The 22402-nt window shown below is 43.4% G+C and overlaps 1 protein-coding gene across 2 annotated transcripts in view; it reads right to left on the bottom strand.

Annotated features, from left to right (window-relative positions):
* GRK5 (G protein-coupled receptor kinase 5) overlaps positions 1-22402 on the bottom strand; it is a 151923-nt gene that overhangs the window by 19723 nt on the left and 109798 nt on the right. The window contains exons 5-9 of one of the 2 annotated variants that reach the window (XM_058028861.1): positions 11393-11493; positions 8407-8499; positions 6228-6291; positions 5547-5687; positions 4278-4468 (exon numbers count right to left, since the gene is read on the bottom strand). In XM_058028861.1, coding sequence (XP_057884844.1) covers positions 4278-4468; positions 5547-5687; positions 6228-6291; positions 8407-8499; positions 11393-11493 — 590 coding nt within the window. Of the gene's footprint in view, positions 1-4277; positions 4469-5546; positions 5688-6227; positions 6292-8406; positions 8504-11392; positions 11494-22402 lie in introns of both variants that reach the window. The other variant, XM_058028862.1, reaches the window with a different exon arrangement.

Raw genomic sequence — 22402 nt, 5'->3', positions numbered from 1 at the left:
TTTGATAACATAACCATACAACTGTGTGGGGGCATTTATTACTTGTAATAAACTAATTGAGTGTCAACTCAAACAGCAAGGAACTCCTGAAACCAATACAACCTTTTACAACTCACTTCACAGATAGACTGAGACCATATGTCTTTTCCTAAACTGGAGTTGTAATTTTTCACCAAACCAAGCTTTTAGTTCCTAATCTACCCTATAATGGACTCATCCATCTAGTCCTGTAAGCCCTGTAAACGAACCCCTATAGCCCTGTGTGCTGTAAAATCTCTCTAACATTTTCTGTTATAAAATCTTATGTTAAAAAAATAGATTTTAAAATCCCTTATTTACATGTGAAAATGGAAATAGCAATCTGCTGGGCTCTAATTTTCTATGTCTGGCATCTGAGCCAGACTGAATGTGTGAATGTGTGCCCATGCACGTGCACACATGTGCAATAATTTTGTTGAGTTTGGAAAACGCGGGGCAGAGGGGGGAATGCTGTGCCCAGATTAAGATTATTCTTACAAGCATTAGTGAAACTCTAGTGCCTGTGTGGTTTGGAGCAATGCCATGAAAATGGGCAAGGTGGTCAATCTGATGTCAAAGATGTGCCTTTTACTGTTCCTGAGAAAAAGAAAACAAAACAAAAAAACCCAATCTGGGCAAGGTACAAACTTCTGAAGTAAATAATCTCACTTTTCAAATATTTAGCAGAGCCTGGGCAGTCTGAAAAGTTTGAGGTGGGAGCCAGGCAGGCTCCTTCTCATCCTGCTCGTGCAGAGGGCACTGAAGCCAGCCCAAGAGGTGGGAGCAGAGGTGCCAGAGGGGGACATGGAACGCTGGGCTGGGAGTGTCCCAGCAGTGCCCAGAACTGGGCTGTGCTGGCCTCAGCCTGAATGAGGCACCAGCAGCTGGGTGAGGCAGGAAAAACAGCATTGCTTCAATTCACCACACCATGCCCTGGCTTTTATCTAAAGACAGTGCTCAGCCTGGTGCAAATCCAAGCCCTGCTTGGCCTCTTCTTTTTTGTCAGTGTGTCAGTGTAAGGCTGCCTTGCATCTGTGAACCAGCTTGGTTCTGGTAACTTCCCAGAAAAGAGTAATTTCTGTGCAAAGAGCAAAGAGAAATCCTCACACCAGGGCACAGGGCAGAGCAGAGAGCCCACCCCACCTCTCCAGCTGCACCACTCCAGTATCATGAATTTTCCTGCGCATGAAGACGGGTACTTTACAGTTTTGACAATGCCTAAGTTGGAATTTTGAAACTTGCCTTGTTTTTATTTATGATTTCAAGCTAGAACACAGAGCGCTGTGAGTAATCTCCTCTCCTTGCTTGCTTCAGACCTTCCTGACCTCCCAGATAAACCTCACCCAGTGCCCAGTGGTACCGAGCCTGCTTTTCAAACAAACAATGCTGAAATATGTGAAGGGCATATTTCTGAATATTGAGGAGAAGCTGTGATTTTGTTTAACATACCACTGTGGCTTTCCCTGCCACTCAGCAGAAGGTTTCCAATGCTGGAGTAGCACAGTCAAGGGCATTGTCTATTTATTTTTGAAAATAGGTTCTAAATCCTGTAAGAATCATTCCCTTGAAGAACTCAGCCTTCATCAGTTATTTCATCTTCTGCTCAGCAGTTATTAGTGCCACATAAAACTGCAACTGGGGGCAGTGATAAGAATCTTATGTGCAACTTGGGAAATTGTTGTCTTTGAATGAGAAAATGGGAGACTCCAGAAGGACTCTGAGAACATCAGTTCAGTTCTTAGGGTCCTCTGTGATTCAGGGCAAGTAGAGGAAGCTCTCCTCCCCTCCCAGGCATCAGCTGTCATTCCTGTTTTCAGGATTCTGGTTCCTCAGGATCAAGGCTGGCTTCCTTTGCATGGCCAGCACTTCCAAGGGTTCATGACTGAAAAAAGTCCAGGAGGAATAAAACTCCCTGGTGGACACACTGACACATAAAGCTACTTCCCAAAGGCTCAGCTTCCCATTTGTAAATTAGCCTTGCCCAAACACACTGAAACATAAACTGCTGGCACTGTGCCCACGCTCAAAAGGCAATTGTTTGGCTGTGCAGGACAGCCTAAACAACTCAATTAATCACTTTGGACAAGGCTTTACCATGTGCTTGTGCAATGCCTGGGACAATGTGAGCTCGGAGCTTCCAGGCATCGCTATAAATGAAAAAAAATTACATACATAAAAATATTTCTAGAAACAAAAAAAAGTTATATACATATACATATATATAAAAATTATAAAATAAAAATCTAAATACATAATCTAAATTATGAACTTTAAATGAATAAAAATGAATTACATATATACATACATAAATAATTTTAGTAGAACCAGCAGCTTTTCACATTTGCTTTCCACGAACAACCAACCCATTGACCTTTACTAACATGCTGCAGTTGAGAGATGTAGCACAAGTGCCATGTTTGACAAGGGAATTCTGAATGAGATGAATCTGACTCTGAGCCTGGTTGTTCTCCCAGGTCACGTCTGCAGCGTGCGTCAGCAGCGGCCCAGGAGATGGGGATGCATTTTCCAAAGCTGTGATTTACTCAGGAGCATTTTGTTTAAAGAAAATGAAATTAAGTCTGAAGAAGAAGTGTTTTGTGATGAATTATTCGCCTTGAGAAGGCAGTGGCATTTAGCTGCTATTTTTTATTGACCTATATAGCACTTCTCACAGGTCCCACAACATGCTGCGCTGTTACAAATGAGGGGTCTCTGCAGATGCTCCTGACATACTGCTAGAAAATGTCACCTACAAGGATGTAGTATCATTCATCACCAAAATGAATGTGCCATCTGAGGTGTAAAGTAGCAGCTCTTTTAAGAGAAGCATGAAAACTCCTGCTTAAGGAAGTAGGTGCCATTTCTCTCAGAGCCACGCACTATTTTATGTGGCCAGATCTGATTTGTTGTATTAGAAAATGGAATTAGTATGGCATTTTACCAGCCATGTTATGAATGAACCAGTCATTTTTTTTTCACTAAAATATGATTGTGAAACACTACACTACCTCCTAAAATGTTTGAATGTGTGGTAGGAGGTTTTCTAAGGGAAAAGGAAGCCAGACGCTTCACTTATGATTTGATTTTTCAATTGACGTTAGACATTTAGTACCATTTTGTTCCCTGGGGAAAGAAAAAACTTCCTTCTTGGGTGAGCACCAACTAAATCAGCATGTTATCTGTCTGCCCTCTGTGTGCCAGCTAGCAAGATGCAAGGCAACCAAGTGTCAGCTTCTTAGAGGTTTCCAAGGAACAACAATATTGCATTTTCCATGCATACAAGTGCATGCATCATATGTATTACACCCAGGCATATAAAATGATTTAAAGTGTGGCTTGGCTTTTAAAAATAGCATCTTATTGTCTATTAATCATTGTCCTTGGAAGTTCTTTCATCAATTTACAGGCCCTCTTCTGCTGTGAATGCCAGCAATGATGATTTCACAAGCGGGGATGATGAAGACAAACAAGAACCGTTGTTTACAACTACAGTGGCTGTTGATTAAAAAAAATAAATCCTCGTGGAGTCACAAGAACTCTGTCTGCAATCTGCTTGCTTTTCCAGCCTGCCCTGGAAAAGTGCTTGTGTAGAGCTGGGAGCCAAAGTGGAAGCTGAGAACTTGGGATGTGCCGTCCTGGAAGCGGCAGCGCTGGGCAGCGCTGTGCCCGCTGGCTGCACCCAGGGAGGGTGGGATGCTGCCAGCAGGATGCCCTGTGGTGTGCCTGGGAATGGGCCCCCTTCCATGGCTGGCACGCCAGGATCACCAGGATCCCATCCAGCTAATCACACGCACACCAGGGGAGATCCATGCCCTCTGTCTCAGACACCCTCTTGCGTGCCCTCTGCAATAGAAGTTCTCCCACACCTGACGTGCTGCAGCCCCTCCTGCAAAATAATCTAACTCATTAAAATAGAGGCTTGGATGGAATGATCTCCATTTCACCCCAACTAAGAACTCAATTCCTTAATGAAATCCCTTTAAAGGAACTTCCATCATTTTCTTCTGTCGCCCAGCGCACACTGAGGTAGGGTTTGGGGAGCTTTGTGCTAGTTCTGGATGATTTAGACAGGATGTATTTAGGGAAGCAACTGCTTCCTTCCATGATTATTGTATCATGCTGTATTTATACAGGGCTCTGCAAAATTTCAGCCAAAGCACTCGGGCATCTCAGCTGTGCAGCACCACAATAAGAAGGGAGGAAGCAGACAATTCTTTCCTACACAGAAAAGACATCCCAAGACTCTAGAGAGTGCTTACCTGTACACAGTGTTTTCTCTGTGAAGGTCTTCCAAGCCACAAAGAATCTCTGCTGCATAAAACAAAGCTCTTTCCTCCTCAAAGCCTGGGTTTCCCATGTTGTAGATATGAAACTTCAGGTCACCTCCATTCATTATGGTCAGAACTAAACACAGTGCGTCCTTTGTTTCATAGGCATAGGCTAAATTGACCTAGAAAAACATTTGCAGCACAGTTGTGACAGTTCAGAATGGCTGCTAAGAAGGAAGTGCTAGCTCTTCATTAAAGATTTTCATTAAAGATTTTCCCCAGAAAATAAAAAAAAATTACATTGATTGACTTTGGTATGGGCTTTCTTACAATGGCAAACAGATTTTAAAAGTACGGAAAAATCAGATGTTAGGATTCTACAGAATAATTTGTGGACCAGAAACCCTCAAGGCTCAGATGGCTTCAGAGGCTGGGCAAACATACTAATTCCAGGCATATTTTCCCATGTATGAGAAATCTTAGTAATCAAGGGAATCTACACCTCCTGCTGCACTGTTTTGCATCTCAGTAAGTTCTCTGGAAGGCCCAGATGTCCCAGTCCTGGGGTGATCAAATAGACCATCACAGAGATGTGAAGGCCAGCATCATCCCTGGGGGCTCTGGCAGGTGCACAAGGAAAAATCAGACCAGCCAAAATCGACCCATCACTTTTAAATACGTGCCATCCTCTGTCAGAGGCAACTAAACACTAAGCAAACACCCTGCATCTGTTGTATACACAGTGTTCCCTGAAATAAGCATAAAGAACATGACAGGTGCTGAGATAACATCTTTTTTCTTTTTCAAAATCCAAGACAAGTTTTAAAGGAGGCACAAGAGCTGGTGTGACTCAGGAGAGCCCTGCATCAGGCCAAGCAGCTCCACCTCACTGCTCAGATGCTTCTGCAAGCCAGTCTCATCTGATCTGTTTGGGCTGAATCTCCTTCAGTCTCCTCCAAGCACCTCTCTCCCAGAGCCTGGGAATTCAGGTGATCACACTGGATAAGAGCAGCTCATCCTGATGGAAGCCAAGGCTGTGAAACAGATCCTGCTCCCATGGCAGGCACAGGCCCCTTGTCTGCTGCAATTCTCACGGACCAGAGACTGAAATGAGACTCTGCAAAGGTACCCAGAGCAGGACTAGGGTGCAAAGCAAAGGGATTCAGCTCCTGGCACCTCTCCAGGAGCAGGAGATGGAGGAGGCACTGGGTTCAACCAGAGCAGGTGAGCAGGGAACCACGGAGCTCAAACAATACTCACTACAAACTGACTATTGACTTTCTCTAAAATCTGCTTCTCGTTGAGCGCCATGGATTCGCCTTTCCTCTTCTTGATCCTCTTCTTCTCCAACCTCTTGCAGGCGTACATCTTCCCCGTGGCTCGCACTTGGCAGGCGCAGACCTGCGAACAAACGGAGCACAACAATTGTGGGTGATGCAAAGCAAACCCAGCTGTGTCTGGGCTGCTCTTCCCTCCTCACATCTCCTCTGGATCAGTCCTTTTAAGGCCAGAGATGGAGGCGCAGTGAGCCAGGCCTAGGCGGGGGCAGCTGGGGGATGAACTACTGTTTCCAAACCTGCTGTGGAATATTGGTTTAATTACTTCACTTTCCTCTGCCTGCTTCCTCTCCCACCTCCTTTTGTCTGTGCAGAGTTTAATCTCTCAAGTCTGCACCTCCCCTGCCTCTGCTGCCACCTCCACACACCAGGAAAATACAAACAAGGGTGTGACCCCAATTCCGCCGTGAACGCAACAGCTGAACACAAAATGACTCTCCAAAGTGTCCCTTTGAGATTATGGTGTCACGAGGGGTTAGGTAGAACTGTCAGCAATTAATGTAAATCAGCCTCTGTCACATCAGGCTCCTGTACCTGCACTGTCTGAAAAGTAAGAAACAAAAAGTAAGAAACACTCTTAACAGAAAATTTCAGAATTACTCACCTCCCCAAAGCCGCCTTTCCCCAGCACCCTGTACTGCCTAAACGTGTTTTTTGTTACTGGTTGCCTGGAAGAAAAGGAAATAAATAAATAACCCCCCCACCACACTATGTTTAATGCACTCTCTGTGATTTATTTATTTCAGAGCATACTTTTGAAAAGCAAAATAGATAAATATTATATAATCCCATTATTTCAAGGTAATCGTATTATATAATATAATATATAATTACATAATTACATTACTTCAATACTATGTATGGCTTGAACTTTTCAATTCCAACATATTAAGCTGTAATAAAATACAACACATTAGTGAGTCATCAGTATAATTTCTGCTAGCATCTTAGGACCAAGGAGGGTTCTGAATCTCCATTGTACAGCTTTGGCCTTTGTTAAGCAAAGAGGAAGCCTGAGATCTTCCATTGAGATTATAATTCCCATGACACATAGGGTGGGCTAACACATTGCTTTGCTTGGCCAGCAAGATGCGAAAAAGAGATCCAAAATTCAAACCACCAGAAAACACTTCTGTTGTGTTAAACAAAACATGAAGCTCATATGAATGAAAGGCAGAAACAATCCTGGGAGCAGGAGGATTTGCAGGCTGGGAGAGCAGGAAGACGAGATCCAAGCCAGTGCATTCCCTCTGGGCTACCTGCTTCCTGGGGGAGCATCAAGGGCAAGAAGGGATCAAGAGCAAAATTAAGGTAAAATAAGTCTGTCTTTGAGGGCAGAGTGCTCCCTTGACATCACTTGATAGGATCCCTACACAACCTCCCAGGCTTCCCACAAAATCTGCTCCACCAGAACTGCTCCAACCCTACACCAAACCTTTACTTTGCTACTGTAGAAGTTTTACAACATGACAGAAGAAGAATTCCAGGTTCAGGGAGATCCCGTTTTGTTTCCAGCACCAAGGTTTTACAGGGATCCCAGCAGTGGATATGAACATTCCTGCTCCCCTCTGGCAGGCAGCCAGCCGGCAGAGGGAGCACAGGGACGTGGCTGTTCCCACCACAGGCATGATGAGGTCGATGACAATGAAGAATAAATGCTGAACTGAATCCTTTCATTAATGCCCTTTATTGTTTTCCAAACTAGGGGGAGAATAGTATGCAGACACTAAAAAACTAGAAGAGGAAAAAATGGTTTTTCCAGTATTCCATGAGGCTGCTGCAAATGCTTTTGGGGTTAAAAGCATCAATTAGTATTGATAGCTACATGTTCAGCAATGTCCCTGGAATAAATGGACCCTGTGACTGCTCCTTTGGAGCTGTTGATCACTCCATGCTATTAACATCTCTTTGCTAATCCCAAAAACAATTCTCCCAGCTTCTTAAGCCAGGCATATCCAACAGCTTGTCACACTTGTTGGGGGAATGGAAAAAAAAAAATAAATCCTCAAAGCATTGCAGAAAATTCCTTATCCCTAATGTGAAAACAGATAGGAAATAGCCTGGCTAGAGATGAATCACCCGATGCTTTTTTAATTGAAATGGAAGAGTAAATGCTGGGCTCAGAGAAGATGGCATGTGGAGCATGTCTTGGCATGAAATGGCTCTTCCCTGTGCCCACCCCTCCAGAGCAGCAGCTCTGCAGCTTTCCAGGGAGAGGAACTGGCACAGCTCCTGTGATCTGGAGGCATCCTGCTGCCACACAGCGCTCACGGATCCGGCCCTGGCTCAGCCGCCGTAATTAATGCCATTTGTGCAAAATGGGGCTTCTCCCTGCCCAAGGTCACTGTCACCCAGCAGTGACCGTCTGTGCAGCACCCCCTGACAGGGGAAAGGCACTCTCCTTGCAAATTAATACCCACCAAGGCTGCCTGGTTATTAAATGTGCTCAGGAATGTCCAGCCAATAAATACGGCGAGAGGACCTGTACGCCGCATTTTCCCTCTCTTTGGAGTGATTTAATAACAGTGACAACTGGTCCAGACAAAAAGTCACCACATTCAGAGGGGAAGCTGAACAGAAAGACAGCTGAAGTTGCTGAACGTACATTAATCATACCTAATATGTTTAATGTACCTAAGCCCATTAAATGGTCCAACACTTGAGCTGTAGAAGCAAACATTATCTCAAATGTCAGATTTTGAGCATATTCGACAGACTTTGCATGGAAAGTAAAAACAAACATTTTAATTTATTTTTATTCAAAAAAGTGTTGTGACACTTACCTTTCCAACCACTTCCACTGGAGGAACCTGTCGAAGTACATGCTGTTTAGGTACTCTTGGAATGGTTCCCCACTGAGGTGGTCAAGGACAGATCTATCTCAGATGAAAAGGATATATAAGCATTTTATAATCCTGAACTTTGAGCAAAAGAGAAATAAAACAAGAGGAGAAAAGTCCAGAGTTCTTTTACAGTAGGATCATGTTACTTCTACTTTATTTTGCACTTTATTTTGTACTTTATTTTGCTCACTGTTTCAACATAGAAACAAAGTGATGTGCTCGATGTATTTCATAACAGGAGGCCTCACACAAGCTGAATACTGGTCATGCTTGCTGAAAATTATCAGGGCAACTCCCACTGACTTTAAAGGACTTTTACAGAGGTTGTTAGCCACCACAGAGTGAATGTCTTTGCTTCTGTTAGTAAACTGAAACAACATCCTCAGGAACTGAGCTCCTAAACTTTGAGGGATGTTTACATCTGGATAGAAAACTTCTGGCTGAAGCCCATTTCTATCAAAGAGAGACCATCTGAGGCATCATTTTGAGCAAAAAGATCAGTTTCAATTCCTGCTATATAGAAGAAGAGTACATGTGACTAAAGTCAAAGGGGATTTCCTAACAGCTATGTGCTTTGTAGAGTAAAACAGAGGAAAGAAAAGTCTGAACAGGGATGTGGATTTGCTTCTGGATCACGAAAAGAATTTTGGGGCTCAGGCAGTGGATAGAAACTTTTGCTTAATGGAAGGAATAAAGGAATAAAAAGGTCAGTCTGCAAATGAGAAGAAAGTCTGTTGCTTGAGGCAGGCAGCAAAGAGCCAGAGAGCATCAGGCATCCCATCAGAAAGGCCAAGGGCTTGGAACTAAGAAAACATGGGCTGAGCTGGGAGTTGTCTAAAATGAAGGGGGTCAGGTTGTTTAACAATGTTAAACATGCTGGTGCTGGTTCTTGCTTTGCTTCCTGGGGCTCCTGCAGCCACCTCTGCTGGCAGCACTGGCAGGACACAAGTTGGGTTTGGGTGAAAAGCGCCCAAAGAAATGAGCATTTCTGTCTGGGTGTACACAGACACATTTGTGTCTGTGTCTAAAGGCATAGGGACACATTTCCAGATCTTGCTGGAAGGAGGAAATCCTCTCTGAATGACTGCTCTAGTCTGGGGATGGATAGTCCATGTCTTACCCTGAGGCAGTTCTCAGAGCAAACAAGTCACCATGAGTAATGTGTCTCCTCAGTTCAGTTCCTCCCTGTTCATGAGCTAGTATTTTTGGGATTTCTTAACTGTTACAATGTTATTCTTTTTTGTAATTCTTGCACCATCAATTTGGTGAAGGTAGGTAATTGCACATGTTCAGAATGCACAAGTCAAATTGTTGCTCTCTTCATTAGCCTTGACTGGATACAGATCATAAGAGTTTCCCTTAATGGATTTAAGACTGCAAAATGAAATTAAAAGTAAGTCTTAATTTACTTTAACAAATGTCCAAATTCAACATCAGATTTCTAGGTGATGTTGGAGGAGGGCAGGAGCAGACAGTCAAAATATTAAAGCTAAAAGCAGAAGCTACATACATGCACTTTTCTTGCAGACTGATTTTTATCTATGAAGAAGTGAATGGAACTCATCCCATCCCTGCTCCTCCAGGACAGCAGGCTTTATATTTGTATGTATGCCTCCCTTTCCTGGTCTAACTGTGAACCCTTCCAAAATTAACATCATTCAGCACCAGTAAATACCAACAGCAATTTTTTAAAACTTCCTTTTGACCTCATTTTAGTCCGTCTGAGATGGTCAGCATATTTATTAACAAGGTCCCAAACCTGGCTCATTTCTCAGTTTCAGGATGGGATGAAGGAAGGAGCCTGCATTAAGTGGTGTCCAATGCTCGCCCTTTCCATTCAGTTAATTAAAAGCTGCACGTATTTTAAAAGAACAATAGCTGCCTTTCAGCAGTTGTTTGCTTTTTAGTTCCCCTCTTTGGCAACAACAAAGTGCATTTTAGAGGGAACTGTCAGCTTTCAAACCCATTTGGGAGCTGGAAACAGGCACCAGGGGGGTTTGTGTGCAGCACAGCTCTGCCTTTGTCACTGGGACTGGCACCCACAACTGGTGCGAGGCACAGAGCATCTCTACAGGACACCATGCAGGGAAACTGCCGGTGCTACAAGGGAAGGCCAGAAATAACCCACAGCTCCTACCAGCTCAAAGAATAACTGGAACCAGAAAAGGTCAATGAAATGAGTCAAAACAATGAATGACAGCGGAGTGAATTTTACAAATCCCCATTACATCACCCAGGGAAAACAAACCGCGCTCAGCCAGGAACCGCACGGGCCCGCGTGCCACGAGCCCTCCTTTTCATATTTTTATTGGTTTATGATCTACTGGTGTGGATGCACTCAGGGCAGGGTTTGCAAAGGCAGATTGCATGCATGGAGCTTTAGCACATAATGGCACAAATGGCTGCAGAAACTGATAAGCCTTTTCCCAGACAAAGGGGGAAATAATGCACGTTGGTTTGAACGCCACAGGCAGACAGAAAGAATTAAAAAAGCCCCGTTCTCCTGGTGAAGATTTTCTGGAAAAGCCATGCAGAGCAAGTTTGCACATTCCTCTGTCTAAATGGACTGTATAGCCACTTAATTTTTATTCACTTTGAAACAGAGATGTTTTCTTTGGATACATTATCATTGTAGCTCTTTTCACACAGCATGAAATCCACGGCTGGCTTACTTGGCTGGAACACTCTGTCAAATACCTGAAACAGTAAGTGCCTGTGTGCATGCTATATAATGGCATGGAAATATTTATAACATTTTGTTCAGATGAAATGACTTCACCGCTTGTCAGCTCTGCCTCAAGGAGTGTGAGCAGAGATGTGAGCCTCAGGTTCAGGCTGGAATGTCACATTCCCTACCTGCCACATTCATTCCCCACGAGCTGCTGGCTGCAGCCCTGGCATCTTGGGGTGTGTGTGATATACTTACTTTGTACAGGGAGAGAACAGCTCCTTGCAGGGGCTGTTTTCCAGTTTCTCCTCTGTCTGCTGGATAAGTTCTTGACTGACTTCGGGAACATAGGCTGGAGACTGGGGAGAGAAGAGAGGGGCACATTAAATCCCCGGCGAGGTGCAGGTTCTGCTCTCCCAGCGTGTGAGAGGCACATTCATTATTTATGCCCCCGAGCTGCTTCCATTCAATTCCAGCGGTTGTGTAAAAGCAAAGGAGCTTTACGTCAAAGAGCAGTAAAATAGGATACCGTGGCAACTCGCTCCACATTCCACTCTATCCTCACATTGCTTTTCTGCCTTCTCCGGTGCTTTCACCTCCTTGCCCAGCCTCATGAATATGCAGGACCCGCTCCTTGCCAATTCTTTGAACTGCTCCCTTGCATCCCATGAAAAATGTGCTGGCCTGAGCTGTGTACAGCCCATTCTATTAAACAAAAGAGAATTTGCCCAGTATTTTCACTTCATGGGTGATTCATTGTGCTGTCCAAAAAATCCATCTTTTTTTTTTCCTTTTTTTACCAGCAAAGCAAAACAAGAGCAGAGTATTGGTACTTATTGATATAGATTGACATCTATCTATATATTAAAAAGATGTTCACAAAAGTATCTGGACACTTTAGTTCATCCTTAGACAAAAATAATTCAGCAACTTTAAAATAATAATTTCAGAAAGGAACTTTGCCAACCAACCACATATAGTCTATTAACCTTCTCCTCCCTTTGAAGAGAATGTATATTCAACCCTGCAAACCTTATCAAAGAGAGGTCTCTTGCAATATGCCTTGATGGTTAACCAGTTTAGGACTTTTGGGACTAATTATCTAAAAGGACAGATTTTTAGGCAGTCCACATCCTTACACATTGACTGTATACTGTAATTATATTACAAAGTGTATATTTGGGTGTGTGTGTGTGTGTGCACCTACTCATAGGCATTTCTCCCATCTACATGAAAGTCCCTTTATGTAACCAATTGGATTTGGGTATTTTCAATAAACTCAGCCATAGAGGGTGAAATCCTCTTTCCTTGCAGAAGCCTTAATGCTCAGTAAGGTCCCCATCCATGCCCACAGCCACCAGATGTGCTGAGTGGGTGGGGCACAGAGCATCATCCCTCATTCCCGGCCAGATGTTCTCATTAACTCACCCCTAGTCAGAGATATCTTGGCAAGCCCTGAAATGCATTGCAGGCAGAGTTCAAAAACACTGGGAATGAGGACAGAGGAAGGGGCAGAGGTGGAGCCACAGAAAATCTCCAGCATGTTGAGAGCTGAATTAAGTCTTTTATCTTTCCCTTCCCACTGCTGAAATGTGAATATGATCCTGGTTGTGACATGAAAAAGTAAGTTTGTTCCACTTGAATGTTTTTAAATGGGAACATGGTTTACAGAACTGTCTGTGCACTCTGTGCAATGCACTCTCACTGCCCAGCCTTGACAGACAATCTGCAGAACGTGCTGGGGACACCTCTGACCTCACTGAAATGTTTCCTCATTCCCTCAATATATTCCTCCATTTCCTCAGCAAAAGATATCTAGGGAACACTCACTTTTAATCACAGACAGAGTAGATTACTAATAATTAAGAAGTCTCATAGTTTTTTGAGAGGTAGATCAGCCCCTCATGTCAACATCTAAAAGGTAGAGACTGAGACAAAGCCAGATTTGTCAGCTTGATTGACCACTGAGGTAACTACACATGCTCCCAACAAAATCTAAGTCCCAGTTTTGGTTCAAGAGAGTGAGTAGAGGCAAGAGGGAAGCAGTGAAACAAAAAAACCTCCTGTTTTCCAGTCCTACAGCACTGAAACTACTGGGGGAAAGACAGGGAAACAGATTAAACCAAAAGCTTTTAAAGCAATATTCAGATATGAACAAAAGTCTAATGATTAGCAGTATTTCAGCTGATTGTGGCCAGAAACCAGATGAATGAATACCTTTAATTTACAATTTATGCACTCAGTGGATACACCTTTGCACATACATCCTCACTGGTAGCCCAAGGTTGGTAGGTGTCTGTGTGAATCCAGTGGTCCAAACCCTGTTTCAAGATGATCATCCCTCTGATTTACAGGGAACAGAAACACCCCTGAACTCCACAGTTTTGGGGCTGCTGTGGACCAGGAGTGGTTTTGATGTGAATGGAGCAGCGCTTCAGTGAAATCTGTACCGGGGCCTCTAACTGAAGTTACTACTGACTACATCTGGAACTTGTTCTGACTTTAGAGGTCAGAACAGGAATCCAAAAGCTAAGTACTAAACTGCATAATTAGTCATTTAGACCAAGTGACCTGATTCTTACTCATGCCAGGCAACTTCATCTCCCATTGGGAGTTCATTTCCCAGTGGAAGGTAAACTGCCTTGAGGTTAGTGTTGAAGATCATGCCCATGACACATTACTAGAGTACTAATCCCATCAAACTTTGTCTGAGATCAAAGTACACTTAAAAATAAATTATAAGCATCAGCTAACTCTTATTCATAAAGAGGAAATTAAATTCTTGTAGTGAAAGGGGGAAAGAATGAGCAAAAGAAATAGTAAGTAAGACAATGTGGGAAGCATTTACAAATGACACAAACTGTGATTCCTCTCTCCAAGTTTGTGGGAGATACAGTCACCACTTGGTTTTTCAAAACCACTCATTGCTGATCTCTGAGTCTTTACTCCCTCTGCACAAACTTGAGCAAGGTAAAAATATCAAGGTGGGCAAAGACACGAACTCACTGAAATCCTGTGCATGGACTAAAGCCTTCGAGTGCAGTGCAAACACCTCCCCAGACCACTCCATTTTGTATAAGAAGGAATAGAGGTTGTGTTGGTTTGTTTTTTTCTTTTTTTTTTTCCAAAGGCTGATCATTTCCAAAGCTTCTGTAGACCCACCAAAACATTTTGTGCTGTTCTACAGCCCTCCACAGAGTTCAGGGCACCACATGCCTGGGAAGAACATGCCCAACCCTTCCCAACTGTGCCTGCAGCTCCAGGGAGCCTTTGTAGGACCCTTCCTGAGACTCTCCTTGAGACTTGCCAGTCCCCACTGCTCCCATTAAACAGCCATGGCTGCCACTTTCCCTGTGTGAATGCTGTGCATACCCACAGCCTTCAGAAGTTCAAACAAAGCCCAGAAATAATTACAGCCCAAAACCCAACCCACCAACCTACTTCTGCTCCCCTGGAGAACCATTAGGTAGCACAGGTTATGCGTGCAAGGAAGCCTTTGGATCCCAAGAGTGAAAGCTTCCAAAGGTAACACTTGGGCCTTTTACAGATGAAAAAGTTGCTCCTTCCCTGGAGAGGTGCAGAAGATTTCTGCAGCCACAATGAAATGGTTATTAACACCATTCTCCTGCTGCATTATGGGCAAGGGCTGTAAAAGCAAATTTGGCTTTTACAAGGGAACAGAGACACCTTTTCCAACATATTAAATGTCCTGTGGCAGCTAGGAGAGCCATACACCATGATTAAGACCATTACATCTGAGCTTGTGACAAAGAATATTCTGCTAACTCTTGAGAAACACCTGCAGAAACCAGTTACACCTTCTTGCATTCAAAACAAAACACTGGGGAGTTACAAGCATAGTTCCACATTTCCCCTAATGGCTATTCTGTTTCCTGAAGGCAAAGAAGGAGATTCTTGATCTCACTTACAATAATGTAATCAGAAATTATGCCAGTCAAACCAACTGATTAACGCTAGGGTAAAGCTGATGGAACTGAAACCAGATTCATGGTAGCACAAAATGTGCTGAAGTTCATTCTACAACAAAAATTTCTCTCATCACATTATCCTTATTGATCAGACCTTTTAATAATAGCCCAAAAGTCTACAATACTTTTACCAGGTTTTAACCAAAATCTCCTACCTCCTGTACCTTCTCTTTAATGGCCAGAAACTGAAAACCACTCTACAAATATTTTGCTGGCATAGCAATAGCTCTGTTTTATGATACTCTCCCATTTAATTTTTAAGAAAAGAAAAGAATGCAACTAGGAATCGTGTTAGTGGTTATTTGAGAAACAAGAAATGGATATTCAGTTACTTCTGAGTGCCATTAGCCCACCCTGAGAAAAGTCTCCTCTTCTAAACTTTATTTTATTCTGTCTTTATAAAAGAGTTCCTCTCAGATGCTCTTCCCTTTCCATTAATGGCATGAGAACAGCTGACAGATCTCACACTTGCTCAGGTTTAGTTGTGTTCATGCCCACAAAAAGACTGGAAGCCAGCAGGGCCCTGTCCAGCAGCAGAGTCTGGTGCTGCCCATGGCCTGGCACTCCACTGGAGTACTGAAGAGTAGCAAAGTCTGATTCAGATCAGATAAAAGCTTCCAGGCTCTGTGGCTCCCCATCATCTGTTATTGTGAATGTCATGTTGCATCGCTACTCTTTAAAACGTGGCCTCTCCTTTTCTGACAGCTCTGTAAGTTTTGCTACAGGCTATTTCACCCAGATCTCCAAGACCCAGTCTTTGCTGAGTTCACTGAACAGCACAGCCATCAAAAAACCTTCTCCTAAAGTCATCACTATGTGTTTGCCATGCCACTCACAGCACCTCTCAGTGCTTCCCCTGCGACTGTGTGGGGGAGATCCGACCTTGTGTGGATCTATCAGCAAATCAAACTCTTTATCAAACAAGCTGAAGTGCTGGCAGTACCAAGGGAGGCATTCAGAAGACCTTCTCTTTTACTTTTTCATGAAGATGTGTCATTTGTTCTAGCTTTTCTTGTGAGATAAGACACATTTCCAAACATTTACAGTGTATGACCTCGGTCAAGACGTGGCGCGCTACAGGCGTCACCTCCACGCCTGTGGGAGGGAAAGCAGGCAGGCAGCAAGCAAAGATTGGCACTTTCAAGGAACAGGAGCATTTTTCTGGCAGCCCAGCAGCTGGGGTTCACACTTGTGGAGCTGGGGTGAGGCGGGAAGGTGTCCCCAGTGATTCCCAGAGCAGATGCACACACAACACAAACCAGCGTGGGCAGAGCTGGCTCGTTGTGGGTAACACTGGTGTTCCTGTGGGAAAAGTGCCCAAATGACGAAGAGGACTGAGAGTGATGTGTTGAGGATCCAGCTAAAGACATGTCCAGCTGGGGTCACCACCATTTGAGAAACCTACAGAGAGCTGACAAGAGCACCAAGTGCCTGGAGTGCTGAGAAACAAGCTCAGGAAAAAAAGCCCAGAGGAAAGCATTGAGGAATCTTAGAATCTGTTTAGGCTGGAAAAACAAGGGTGAAACTTGATAAAGGTCTTTTAATATAGAAATGTTTTTAATAAAAAGGGCAGGGATCAATTATTCTGCATATTCTGCTCTGCTCTGGGGGAATGATGTGAAGAAATCCACTTAATTGGATATGAAGGCTTTTTATTCTAATTTTTCACACAGGGAAGCAGAAGAACAGGCCTATGAATATTGTGGAATCTGTTCTCAGAGGTCTGAAAGACCTCCAAGGGCACTCAGACATCTGTTGATCATCTAAGTGTATTTGATCTCTGTTCAATGCAAGAAGCTCTTGAGCCCTTTCCCAGTCCTTTGTACCAATGATTTTGCAAAACACTGGGCTTCATAAAGCACAGGCACATGGCATGGCCATGAGAACAGATGAGGAAGGGAGTTTGTAGGATACCTGGGAGAACTGTAGGATACCTGTAGGTCTGAGCAAAGGAATAAGAATCTTCTCTGCAAATTAGCAGTCCTGCTTCAAAGACTTGTCTCAATCATCACTGTCTCCTAAAAAAATAAATGACGTGGCTTGCAGATCCTTGAAGTTCAGAGCAGAAAAAGGGAAAGCATTGAGTTTGGCCAGACTGACTTGGTAAGAAACAGAGCAGTAGTTCGGAGGTAATTCTTCACCCTTACACAATGACTTTAATCTAAGAACCTTAAAATATTAACTCTTCACTGCAGGATTAAGTCTTCATGAGCTAGGTGGCAATCTCACAATATTTTACAGAAGGGTGCACAGGAGGTTGAGAGATGTGTTTTGCAGAGGATTTGATCATCACCTGTGACTGAAATCAAAGAAGTCGCTCTGGGATAAATGAAAGCTAGAGATGCTCAGATTCCTCAAATCAGTCCAATTGTCCCTTGCAATTAGTGAATAAAGAATAGAAACCTAGAAGTACAGGCTTTCATTTCATACCAGCTCCTGCCAGTGGATGTGAGTCATCAGGGTGTCTTACAGCACAACTGCTCATCACTACAGAAGCCATATGAACCAGAAAGATTCCACACTCTTTAGATTGAATAGACCTGATGCAAACTTCTGTCACAAACACAACTGCTTTCCTGGCAAGTTTCAGGCATGCAGCTGATACTGAAACACGATGAGTTATTTTAAAAGTCACTTGTGTAAAATAAATAACGTGCAGCATATGTTATGTTTCAGGTTATGAAAACATTCCACAACAAACTGGCTTAAAACAATTAAAAACTTCTCAGTCAATGGACAAAAGTTCAAGCTGTAACTTTTCTTGAGCTGCGTCTCAAATTGCCTTCCAAGCATTTGTCTTCATGATATGTGTGTTTTCAGATGTTGACAGCAATGTTCCACATATAATCTGTTTGAAAATCTCCACACAGATTTGCTACTAGTAGAGACCTCAAAACTATGACAGAAACAGGCTAAAATGAACTTTTTTGTGTGAGATGATGCATGATCAGACAAGAACAGTTCATACACAAAAACCTGGAAATTCTGGCTTTATCCAGCACTCTAAACTCCAGCCAGGGAAGTTTCAGCCACGCAGCCAGAGACTGACTGAGGGAAAGTGTGAAGGCACTGACAGGGGGAATCCAAAATTCTTTTAGGTTGGGAAAGACCTTTAAGATGACTGAGTCCCGTCAAGAAATTCAGGGGAGAGCAGCAGATGAGGAGATGGAATGTCTTGGTTGTATTTAGATTTTGGGAAACCAAGGCTGGGCATTCCTGGTGAGGGAAAGGATCCCAGCACTGCCACAGCACACGCAGTCTCCTGATGCCTTTTGGTGTTACACAAAGAAATCTTGGAACATTCTTTTGCCTTTCCCTGTATCTGATCTTATCTATTCAATCTGAGCTGTATGTGTGGTAAACAGCCAATTCTACATCAGGAGCAGCTGCAACACTTTAACTAATCAACTTCTGCATTTTCTCTTCACTTTTATTTTTTTCCCTTGCCACAGTCATTTGGGTCTGTATGAGCAGAACCAGTAAAGCAAAAGGCTTCATAATTCCAGGATATTTGCTTTGAGAGGACAGATATAGGAATTGGCAGTGGGGTGGATGGGGAGCATGGAAGGCAGCTGTTATTAGCAGCAATTTATCTATTACAAGGGTGTAGACATAACACCTAAGAATGGGGGGCCCATATTGCCAGGCATTATAGAGATATTATGGGAGCCAGAGCTTCCAAAGCAAACCAATCTCACCAGCCCTGGGAGTGGGAACAGGGGCCAAAGACATGAAATATCTCATCAGGATTACAGAGAGGGTCAGTGGCAGAGAAAATATTGAGCCCAATCCCAATACCCAGGGCAGGATCACTGGCTGTATCTGAATGAAGCAAATCATCAGTGCCTGTCAGCTGTGGGGTTTGTTTTGTAGCTGCAAGCTGATCTGGAGTCATGACAAATCTGTTTTCCCTCATATGCTGCTAAACTATCAAAACACATGTTGACACACAGAGAAACGCAATGAGTGGAGGCAGCAGAGCCCTCAGCCAGCAGCTGAGCATGTTCTGGCCTGGAGGGGTTGTACTGATGCTGCACAAGGGGCCACCTCAGCTCTGGGGCTAGATCTGGAGCAGCTTCAGGCTCCCCCACGTGTCCTGGGCTCCTCAGGTTGCCTCTGGTGCCTCAGCAGCAGAAAAAGGAGAAGTTTCCTCCCTGGGTTCCCAGCATCCTTCCTCTTTGGAGCTGGCATACAAGCTGCAGTCTGGAACTGTGCCTTTCCTTGGGAAAACAGCAGCCTCTGAGGTTTCCCTTCTAACAGGTGCATAGGAAGTATATGAATTATTTTTTGGCCCTCCTGTTAGTCACCAACAGGGCCTGCTATCTGGCTGTACCTTGTTTTTCCTCTTCTCAGCAGACATTTTTTGTAGCTGCTCCTTTCTAGAAACCGCATTTGTGCTCCTGATAGTGGCAAACAAGCAACTGCCATGCAAGTGGTGTGAGTCAACATGTTTCCTACACACAGCTCTTCTGTCCAAAGTGTGGTTTCCTTGGAATGTTGACTTGTTTGATTCAGAGAAATCTGGGGGCATAACCACAACAGGAGTTTCGGAGCAACAAAGGAAAAGGCTGCCTAGACTCAAGAAGGAGAAAATTCTTCCTGGCTCCTATTGGTGACCAAAGCTTAAACACCCAAAGCCCCATAGAAAGTAATTTTGAAATAACAAATTGTCCCATGAGACAAAATTTAGTTGCTTCATCATCTCCTTTTGCAAGTCCAGTGAATCAGCTGCAGACTTTATACTCTTCAATTAAACAGAAACACTCACCACAATCCCAACCAGTGACAGGGTTTTTGGTACAGCTTATTTTATAGCTCTAAACTGGTCAGCACAGAAGATATGCTTTTGACTTCAATTAGTGAGAAATTGGGCCTCACAAGAAGTGCTTGCAGAATATTTTCCTGGATCTTCAAACCCTAGTTCTTCCCTAGCCATACTTTTAAAATGATTCTTTAGAAACATGCTCATAGAGGTTTCTTCACCAAAGAAACACATTTTTTCCTCCTTTTTGTAGACATGCTCATAGAGGTTTCTTCACCAAAGAAACATATTTTTCCTCCTTTCTGTAGACAATAGGTTTATTGGTAGAGGGGTGCTCATAAACCAGCCAGCTGAAATAGTTTTAAATAAATTTGCTTTTAAAGCAGGGGAAGGGAAAGTTTTGCTTTGTTTGTTGTTGCCCTTTTTCTGCCTTAAAAGCATTTTGCACCCGGATTAAAGGATGGAAACGGATGAAATAACCTGTCAGCAGGATGAGGAGGGCAGCTTAAGGAACAGAGAAGAGCAGGTTTATATCAAGCAGGATTTTCTGTCCACCCCACAGTGAGGCTGCTTACAATCCTTTGGAGTGTCACAGAACCACTTTTGTTAACAACCCAACAGAGCCATGTCCACAAGCAGCCAGATCTTTGATAAAGCTTTTTGGGAGAACAATGTATTCCCACTATTACTAACAGCAAACATGACAGGACAATTCTGAAAGCTTCTCTTCTCAGGAAGATTTTTTTCTCTTGTCACATGTGCTTAATAGGTTTGGACAACATCCAGTGTCCAGCCTCTTATCAGGACCTTCCTACTTCTTTTAACATCCTCCTGCACTGATGGATGGCCTAAACATTAGCAAGCAACCTTATGTTGCAATAGTCATAGCTTGGCTTCCTCTGGTAAACCAAATGTCATTTGTTCCATTAAAAAAAACCAAACAAAAACCTCAAAAAACCAACAACCCCTAAACAGATAAACACTCACTTACAACCTCAACATTACTGAATGGCTTTCTTGCAGGAAAACAAACAGATCCCTGCTTGAATTCACTCCTGAGACACAAGGCTGTAAACAGGAGTAACCCTTCCCTTGCAGGCTGGAGCCTGATCCACACTGAGCTGATGTTTTGCCATCACTTGCAGGGGGGGATTCTATAGAATTTGCCTTCATCTTTTTCCATTGGCAGGTCAAAATCCTGAGGAAAATTTTGAATGAAAAAAATGAAAATCCAAAAGAGAGTCTGGGAAGGCCTTGCAAAGAATTAGGAAACAAATGAAACAAACATCAGGCAGGAGCCAGTGGCCCACTCACAGACAGACTGGAAACACCTAGGAAGGCAAACAAAATCACTGCTGGAAACAGGGCATTCCCACATCACCTGGATCACACAACCCATTAGCAGTCAGATGGTAACAGCCATCTGCAAGGAGCTGGGAGGGAGGACATTTATTGTAGGCAATGACATGTTTGCAGTGGCATATTCCACTCTTCCTCACTTTTGCTTGTTGAACAAACAACATCAGTGCAAGGATAATAAACTTGCTATGTGCTTGATTTTTGACTCAGGTCAGAGTCTGACTTGGTTAAAAAAAATAAATTAGTGTACAAGCTAAAGCTCAGCAAGCAAGTTAAATGACTTTTTTCAGTGTTGTTGGATTACTGGGGGAAAAAAAAATATTAATAGCTTGAAGTGTCACATATCCACATTTAAATATGCTGGTTATTTCTAAATCAATTTGTAAAAAGACTTTTTAAAAAATCTCACTTTTTACAATAATATTTTAAGGAAATGAAATATATTTTTTCTGTGGCATTTAAAACCTTGTGATTCCTGGTTCCATGTTAAATTAGCACAGTCTACCAGCTTACTGATTCTTCTAGTTACATCATCCCAGCCAAAGGTGTCAGCCTCAGGCATCTCACTGGAATTTGCCTGACCTGTTCTTGAGAGGCTACTCAGATGCTGAAGTCTCCAGATGTTTTTCCAGAATCCTAATTTCCTATTACAAGGGAACCAGGTGAGAAATAAGGTTTGATTAACTTCCATTCTCACCATGAGCTTCCTGATTCTCTGCTTTGTTGGCGTTGCTTGTTACTCCTTCTGAGTTTAGCACATGGAATCCTGAGCTCAGAGACACATTTGTTGATCCATTACACTTTTACTTCCAGAAATCTGAAACTGAACCAGCAAAGCTGCAGCAAGTGGGGGAATGGATGGGCTGGGTAGGTCAGGACTTCAAAGGACTCCTGAACTATTGAGAAATTGTGCCCAGAAACCTGGGTGGATATGCCATGCCAGGTAATTTAATGTATTCTGCATGACACCTAGCACGGAATTCACCTCATCACACTTTAATCACCTAAAAGCTGAGACACTCAGAGCCTGCCCAGGCTCCCTGCAGCCAGTGGGCAGAAAGAGTCATCCCATGTCTCCCATCCATCTCCCTCCAAGGCTGAGTGCTGGGAATGCAAGGGGCTGGACTCACCAGAGGTCTATTTTAATGTCATCCTGTG

This window comes from Melospiza georgiana, chromosome 8 (assembly GCF_028018845.1).
Source record: "Melospiza georgiana isolate bMelGeo1 chromosome 8, bMelGeo1.pri, whole genome shotgun sequence".
In the NCBI taxonomy this organism is placed as follows: domain Eukaryota; kingdom Metazoa; phylum Chordata; class Aves; order Passeriformes; family Passerellidae; genus Melospiza; species Melospiza georgiana.
Note: the sequence above shows the minus strand (reverse complement) of the source record. Positions and strands in the feature narration are given on the sequence as shown.